Below are 9,035 nucleotides of genomic sequence, written 5' to 3'. Positions count from 1 at the left end.
GGGGGGGGCAGCCTCACGGTAGAGACGTAAAGGCGGAGAACACGGTGAAGAAGAAACAGCCGCATCCAGCCAAATGAAAGTGTGAGCTGAGCACTGAGTCCGGATCCGGATCCAGATCCGGATCTAGATCACCTCCTCCGCCCTGACACACCGGCGGCTTGTTTGTGTGCAACAGTTGTGTGTTCACCTTCACACACGGCGCGTCAGACCTCATCAGCCCGCTGCAGGAGCTGCAGGAGCTGCGGGAGCTGCGGGAGCTGCGGGAGCTGCAGGCGGCGCCGATTCAACCCCTTCCTCTTCACTTTGTCTCCGTTTAAACCGCAGAGCAAAAACAAAAAGAAAAGAAGAAGAAGAAAGTTTAGCGGCGGTGCTCCTACCTGATATTCCTCCGCCGATCACTATCGCATCGTAGGTGTTGCTGGGTGCAGTCATGGTGCCGTCTGCTCTGCCGTGTCCGCTCGCCGCTGAACGCAGGGCGCACAGAGGAGCGCATCTGTATTAAAAGGCTCCGGCCAGGCCCCCTCCCTGCAGGCTCCGCCCACCCATAGTAGAGCAGCGCACTGCCTTGTGGACGCGGAGGATTATAATGAGGTGCAATGAACCTGCAGGGACGAGTACTTTTTCCTTTTTTTAAAAACCTGATTTCCATGCAGCTCTGCAGAGTTCAGGGCGCGGACTTCGCTCCGGACTCAAGGTCTCCCTCTTATCACTGGAAGCTGCTGCATGTCGGCTGCGTGCACCGAGGGACCTAACTTTGATCAGCGGCTGTAAATCTTTTAAATCATGACGCTATCGCCTCCATCTTCTTCTTCTCTGCCAGGAAAAGCCCCTGCGCGTCCAGGCGTCAGAGACCAGGCCTGCACAATAAAGATGGAGTGGATAAAGTTTCATAAGAAGAACATCTGCAAGTTTGATGCCAGAACAACAGGCATGACAGAATTATGTTACAGCCGCAGCCTCACACCCAATTCAACACATATATAGTAATGATAATAATAATAATAATAATGATGATATTGTTGCTTGGGAAACAAAATCTCTGCAATCTGATGGAAGATTCAAGCTGGATTCATTTGATCTGTTCTATCTGATCTATATCTATTTCACAACAGAACACAGTCACTTGCTTTTACAGTCTGCAGACAATAAGTCAAAAGCTTAGCGCTTGACTGACATTATTATTTTACAGTGTAACATCCTCCTGGACTGGATCCATGTCTGTGTTCTTTAGTTTCTGTCGCCCTCCTGTGGTCGGTCGGTCGGTCACAGGCAGCCAGGAGCTCCTCTTTGCACGTGCATCTCTCACACAGCTGTTGTCTTCCTGCTGGTTGGAGACAAAGCAGTGAGACAGTGCAGGATCAGGTGGGACAGCTAGGTCGATATAATTATTAAACGGAGACGTGTAAAGAGGCAGAGCTGCAGAGTCAGACCTGTGGGAGCTGTTGGAAACATTATAATACTTTATGATTTTATAAAAACGATTGCCCTAAGGAAAAGGAACTGTACATGACCAGTCAGTAAACTCATCATAAAAAAACTGTCTACGTCTTGAAATAAACTTTGTCTGGTTGAGAAACCAGGTGTGGGTGATGGGACAGGAACTTTCAGAGAGGAACAGTGACACTCACCGTACCTACACATGAATTATATGTATGATGTGAGGACACTCCCATATGTTACATGTATATATATCCAGTTTGAACTTTGTATTCTGGGTTTAGTTTATTCGTTTCTTTTATGAGTTTATGTTTATACTCATTTGGCAAATGGCTGTAATGTATTGAGATGTATTCAAATATATTTTCTTTGATGCACAAACATTACAGATGTAATTAATAAGATATCCACACATGATAAACACAGGCTCCCTTCACTCCCTGGACACGACCTGTTCCAACTCCTGCCTCTGGAGGGCGCCACAGAGCTCTGTACACCACACACCTGACTTTACATTAAGAAGTGAGGAGATACATACATCTGAATATGGTTTCTGTTACATCATACATCATAATTTTATATTCTGTCTTTTTTGTTTGTGGGTAAGATTTTATTATGATTTCACAAACTGATATCAACCTTCATCACATACACAAGTCAACCGTGTCTTCATATACAGTTCATCTCTATGTAAAACAACATTTCATCCTCCAACAAATTGAAATTGAATCATTTTTATCATGACACAAAAAAAAATCTCTCCTCATTTTTATTGTCACGTGCTTCCTCATAAATGTTCAGATTATTACTTTAATGTTATATGCTCAAATAAATAATGACCATCCATCCATCTGTCTGTAGTGTTATAAGACGGTGCTGCTGCGTTATCAAGCCTACACCTCACATACATCACCTGTGCAGGCTGACAGCCGCTCCCATTGGCTGATGAGATAATGACACAGAGGGAAACTGTTGGACAGGTGAGGGAGCACGACAGAGACGAGATGGAGGCTGCAGACGTCTCCATGACGACGTGTGTGGGAGGTGAAGTTTGGAGTTTAGAATAGCTACAGAGCGACATGAGAACACATAAAGGTGTCTGTATTCAGTTTGATCCAAGACTCAGCAGGACAAACAACACAACACAACACAACACACAACAGAACACACAACAGAACACACAACACACGACAGAACACACAACAGAACACACGACAGAACACACAACAGAACACACGACAGAACACACAACAGAACACACAACACACAACACAACACACAACAGAACACAAAACACAACACACAACACACGACAGAACACACAACAGAACACACAACACACAACAGAACACACAACAGAACACACAACACACGACAGGACACACAACAAGCGACAGAACACACAACAAACGACAGAACACACAACAGAACACACAACACACAACAGAACACACAACAGAACACACAACACACAACAGAACACACAACACACAACAGAACACACAACAGAACACACAACAGAACACACAACACACAACAGAACACACAACAGAACACACAACACAACACACGACAGAACACACAACACACAACAGAACACACAACAGAACACACAACACACAACAGAAAACACAACAAAACACACAACAGAACACACAACACACAACAGAACACACAACACACGACAGGACACACAACAAACGACAGAACACACAACAAACGACAGAACACACGACAGAACACACAACAAACGACAGAACACACAACAGAACACACGACAAACGACAGAACACACGACAGAACACACGACAGAACACACAACAGAACACACGACAGAACACACAACAAACGACAGAACACACAACAGAACACACGACAGAACACACAACAGAACGACAGGAACACACAACAGAACACACAACAAACGACAGAACACACAACAAACGACAGAACACACGACAGAACACACAACGAACGACAGAACACACAAGAGAACACACAACAGAACACACAACAGAACAAAACACACGACAGGACACACAACAAACGACAGAACACACGACAACACACGACGGAACACACGACAGAACACACAACAAACGACAGAACACACAACAGAACACACAACACACGACAGGACACACAACAAACGACAGAACACACGACAGAACACACAACAGAACACACAACAGAACACACGACAGAACACAGTGTAATGAGTGGTGCAGACAGCACCTCTGTACCTCTTTGTCCTCACTGTGTATAGAGGACAGACACAGGTATGAACCCCAGCTGCAGGTGTGTGGATCTGTCAGCAGAGGGCAGCAGCTGCCTGGACTTCACAGAGACACTTTTCTATTTCTTCTAATAGGACTAATATATATATATATATATATATATATATAGTATATGTATATATATATAGTATGTATATATATATATATATATAGTATATATATATATATATACAGGGTGAATAAAGACACTGATAATTTAATTTTTTTTTTTAATAAATAAATAAATAAAATAGAAAAATCAACATCCTCAACCTGAAAAGTTTCAACAACAACAACAAAAAAACTTCCTGCAGTGGAAAAAAAAAATCAAGTTAGAAAAAGAGAAATGTGAACGGGGGGAAACGAGTGAGTAAGTGGTGTAAAATAAATATTTCCCTGCGGTTGCTGAGGTCCATAAAAACACTGTCCAGCAGATCTGTTTGCTCCCAAACATTGTCAGCAAAACACACATCATGACCTACATTTTCCTAAAACCTGACACTGGAGAATAAACACACACCTCAACTTCAAACCCAGTCGCTCTGAACTCATACTCCGACTTTCCTCCTGCACTAAAATACATGTAGAATGTTCTCTGTTAATGTTATTTATTTATGGATTTGTCATTTGTAATTGTAATTGTATATATTTCTGTGTTTGATTTATCGGTAACCCTTTATTGTTTCTGTTTTATTGTTAGCTGTTGCTAACGTTAGCTATTTAGCAGCTTACAATACAAAAGGTGCTACGTCCTGTAAGCAGCTACTTCTTCAGTGACTCGGTATTGGAAAGTGACGAGACATTCTGACCAGGCCGCGGCTAGCTGGTTAGCATGCTAACTTCAGTAGAAGAAAAGACGCGATGGAAATAGAAGCAAACCATTAGGGTTTGAAAAAAATGTGTATGAGAGATTTTGTTTTCTCTGTTAACTTCATTTATTTCTGTGTCATTTGTAATTTGTATATTTCTATATTTTATTTATCGGTAACCTTTTACTGTTTCTTCCTGAGTAAACAGCTGTTGCTAACGTTAGCTATGTAGCAATAGCGAAAACTTACATACAGTTCCTTTAAGTAATTAAAAGTAATAAAGTATATACATATTTAATAAATAATTGATAACACTATAATTTCACTGTAAGCAGATAAAAGTGTTTATTAATGTATTTGTTAACATCTATAACTGAAATAACGACACAGTTGTAATAAAACAATGTGTCTATGAGATGTTAGTGTGAATCTCCCTCTTTGTTTTTCATGCTGAGCTGCAGTTTGAGACACGAGGGAATTTAAAATGACTGTATGTAGAAGATTATTAACTTTATTTTATCCCCTTCACTTACATTAAAGTCCTTTATGAAGAGGAGCAGAAACTGTTCTGATGCTCCAACGAACACTTGATTATTGCTTTAAGTCAGATTTGAAAAACAGTGAAGCCATAATTTAAGTGTGTAAGAATTCCAGCACAACAGTCATCATCATCATCATCATCTTCGTGTTCATATTTTCTTGATGTGTTGACAGCTGGGTGAACGGTCACATGGCTGCCGTCCACGTCTGTTTCACGTCTGGCATTTTAATGGAATTCCAAACACACAGATGTGCGTTTCTCCTCCTTTAATAAGGAGGCACCTACAGTGCAGCACGGTCCAATAAAACGCCTCCTTTTCTATGATTTTTATTAAACGCTTGGATGGTTGTGATTAGGATCACGGGGCGAATGTGGCTGTGTGTGTGACGGGTTATAAAAAGACCACATGTGCCTGCCTCACACCTGGAAATAGACCCAGATGAAAAACTGTATTTGATGATAGTTTTAGCTTCTTTAATTGGGACGTCTGGAACTCAGCGTCTCCTTCCTGTGTCTCTTCTAAAGGACACAGTCTCAGCTTGACAGCCCATTATCCCGCCCTCCTGCAATTCTGTCACACTGGTTCCTCGAATCATTAAACCTCCTGCTTCATGTCACCAAAATGCCTCCTCTCCACTAATGTGTGTGTGTGTGTGTGTGTGTTGATAAAGGAGAGACACAGTGAGAGGAGACAGCAGAGAAAGGCAGATTAATCTCCAGAGTCGAGGGGGAAAAGGATTTTATTAGGCTCACGTGTGAAGCAGCGGCCGTGCTGTCAGTTGTAGTCGGGATTGAAACGTCCGCAGAGCAGAGCAGCATGATGGGAGGGTAACGTTTCAGCTCCCAGCACAACAAAGACGTCTGTACAGGGTGTGTATACTGTGTGTGTGTGTGTGTGTGTGTGTGTGTGTGTGTGTGTGTGTGAGTCAGATTTTTAATGGGATACTGAATTCATCCGCACAGGGAGAGATCCAGGCTTTCCTCTCCAGCGTCTCTGCAGATGATGCATTCACTGTCCTGCTCCTGGAGGCTTCAGGTTCAGTCACATCAAAACTCAACCTCCAGCTTCTTTTATATTTCTTCATTTTAATTTCATTAACGTTCAGCTTTCTTGTACTGAAGTCTTGTTAATGAGACGACTGTGGTTTCACAGCTGAGCTGCTTCACAATCTAAAACTCTATGGAAGCAAAGAAGTGTCCTGATCAGGCACCATGTTTTCGGGTTGTCCGTTCCATTCTTGTGAAGGCGATATCTCCGTAACACCTTGATGGAACTTTTTGAAATTTGGCACAAAACTTCACTTGGACTGAAGGATGAACTGATTAGAATTTGGTGGGAAAAGGTCAAAGTTAAAGGTCACTGTGACCTCACAAAACACATTTTCAGCCAAAATTCATTCACTAATTATGACACAATTTAACTCGAATGTCTATAAGGATAAAATGAAGTGACGACATTTTATATCCAAAAGGTCAAGGGTCAACTTCACTGTGACATCATAATGTTCTGTAAAAACACCTCTGGTCATTATTTAATGCTGTAACTCAGGAAGGAGAGACTGTGTGACCTCAATGCGACTTTAAATTCAAAGTATTTACATTTTGTCATTAAGTGTCTGTTGTTAGTGAGAGTCTGTTGTGTGAGTTAAACTGCTCGGCCTCACAGTTCCTGCTGTTACAGTCTGAACATGTCATACTGTTGCTGCTGATGATACTGATTACCTAAGTTATATTTTTGGGCATTTTTTTGCCTTTATTTTGATAGTTAGAGAGAGAGACAGAGACTTCGTGGTACATGCTGATCAATTCCCTCAGGCTCGATTGATCATCCTCAGTGACCCACATGTCCAGGTTTAAATTTTTCATCGTGAATTTTATTTTGGTGTTTGTTTTTATTTTGATGTAGTTTAAAACAACTGTTATTTTATAATGAATTATTTATAATTGTATTATTATTATTATTATTATTATTATTATGTGCACCACTTGAAACAACATTCAGGAAATTACAACTAAGGGAATTTAAACCACATGAAGTCAGACAGATGGATTTCAAAGTAAAACACTTCAATACTATAAAAGTCAGTGGTAATTGAATTATTTGAATATTAAGAATTCAGAGGCGGTTTAATTTAAAAAAATGTAAAAAAGTAATGCGTTTCTTTGCTTCCATGAACTTTTAATGAAAGAAGAAAGCACAGTTTGAACAATGGGACTGAGTGCAGATGAACTGACAAACTCCTGGCACACACACACACACACACGCACATGCACACACACACGCACACACAGAATGAGTTACAGCTGAGGTTGAAGTAGTCTTCGTGGTTGTGGAGGATGAGGAGAGACTCGTCACAACACTGGACACGTGATTAGTAACAACACACCACAGTTTCTTGATAGGAGCTACAGATTCACTAAAGCTGACAGGAAACATCACAGAGACTCAAATAGAATAGTTTACATTTAAGATGAACGCTGACAAGCTCGACAGTCTGTAGACACCCCGCCTCCACCTCCTCGGTCTTCCTCCGCCCTCAGCCCTGCTCTCACGCCGTCTGCCGCTTCACGTTTACGGTCGATCTCGTGTCAGCGCCGCTCGTGTTTTACACAGCCGGATGAAAGCCTGCGGGGAGTGTGTAAAAGATTATTGGGTGAATAATCGCAGCGCAGGTGCCCCTCTAAAGATCCACCACATGTGTGGGCCACCGTCCTTTCCCACGTCGCTCTTTAACGAGGCGTGTTGTTCTGTTGTCGAATGCGTGCTGGAGATTTTATGGAGCCGGGAGACTCTCGTCCTGCGCTATGAAGCCTGTGTGTTATGAATTACGGCCCGTGATGAGCGCAGTGCGGAGGGGCTCCAGCCCCCCCCCCCCCGGGAGCAGCGGTTTGTGATGTCTGGCCTTGAGCTGCTGGAGAAAATATGCTTCTTATGATTTGTTGTGATTGAATGCACGTCGTGGAGAGGGTATAGTGTGTGGTGTGAGAGTCCCGGGGGCTGCGGGTCGGTTTTCAGGCCAGTGTGAGGGTGGTACGATCGCTCCAAACTGTCACTGCCAAGATAACAACAAGCATCTTGAGCTGCTGTCCTCTGGGGCAATTATCTGATCCAACAATCAACCGAAACGCTCTGGAAAGCTTTAGATTAGGGGCCCGGGGCCAAGGAAAACGCTGGGTCTTGAGAGTCTGGAGGGTGTGGGGAGGGGGCCGCTCGCCGCTCAGCTGCATTCCTCACAGTTGCAGGCCAGGATGTATCTGTAAGTGGCCGTGATGCGCGTCCCGCCGGCGCAGCGCAGCCGCACCGCCTTCAGCTTGGAGGTGTGTGGCCGGCAGCAGGAGCAGGTGCTCTTGAAGGGCTGCTTGAGCACGGAGCTGAAGGAGATGAGCGGGTCGGAGCGGGTGGTGTGGCTGCAGTGACCCTCGCAGCGCGCCAGCAGCACCATCTGGAAAGCAGAGCGTAAGAAAGCACAGATAAGTCATTCACGCATTTTGTTTTCCTCGACCTTCAGGGAGGAGGAACGGGGTCTCCGGGTACAATAAGGCAGTGTTCGAGTCCCGTCTGTCTGGACTCCCGCCGTCTCTCCGACGTCTCGCAGCCTCGGCCTTGCACCTGCAAACTGAGAGATAGCAACAAGAGCAGTCACACATTCCTACACCTGCTGCAGCTCAGAGCTCAGGGTCACACACACACACACACACACACCACACACGAAACGCTGGCCTTATTAGTGTCGTGAGCGTCCGCCTGGCATTCCTCTGTGGGTCACTACATTCCCGCCACCTCCCTAAACAGACTCCTGTGTCATGTCTTTCTGTCAGCTGCTGTGTGTCGCCACCGGTGTATCCACTTTGACAAAAGCCTGTCTGGGGCCGTGGCAGGGTGACACACACACACACACACAAAACACACACACACACACACACACACACACACACACACACACAAAACACACACACACACACACACACACA

The 9,035-nt window shown here is 43.9% G+C and overlaps 2 protein-coding genes across 2 annotated transcripts in view; both read right to left on the bottom strand.

The window, feature by feature from the left end:
- maoa (monoamine oxidase a) overlaps window positions 1–528 on the bottom strand; it is a 29,873-nt gene extending 29,345 nt beyond the window's left edge. Inside the window, exon 1 of the mRNA XM_023393488.2 lies at window positions 378–528. Coding sequence (XP_023249256.1) covers window positions 378–432 — 55 coding nt within the window. The 5' untranslated portion in view covers window positions 433–528. The remainder of the gene's footprint in view (window positions 1–377) is intronic.
- Window positions 529–5,785: 5,257 nt separating this feature from the next.
- Window positions 5,786–9,035, bottom strand: part of ndp (norrin cystine knot growth factor NDP) — a 16,357-nt gene continuing 13,107 nt past the window's right edge. Inside the window, exon 3 of the mRNA XM_023393470.2 lies at window positions 5,786–8,506. Coding sequence (XP_023249238.1) covers window positions 8,282–8,506 — 225 coding nt within the window. The 3' untranslated portion in view covers window positions 5,786–8,281. The remainder of the gene's footprint in view (window positions 8,507–9,035) is intronic.

The sequence above is a fragment of the Seriola lalandi genome, unplaced genomic scaffold, assembly GCF_002814215.2.
Source record: "Seriola lalandi dorsalis isolate HSWRI2012SDOR001 ecotype SW California unplaced genomic scaffold, Sedor1 jcf7180002054936, whole genome shotgun sequence".
NCBI classification, from domain to species: Eukaryota; Metazoa; Chordata; class Actinopteri; order Carangiformes; family Carangidae; genus Seriola; species Seriola lalandi.
The sequence above is the reverse complement of the archived record's forward strand: the minus strand, read 5'-3'. Positions and strand labels throughout refer to the sequence as shown.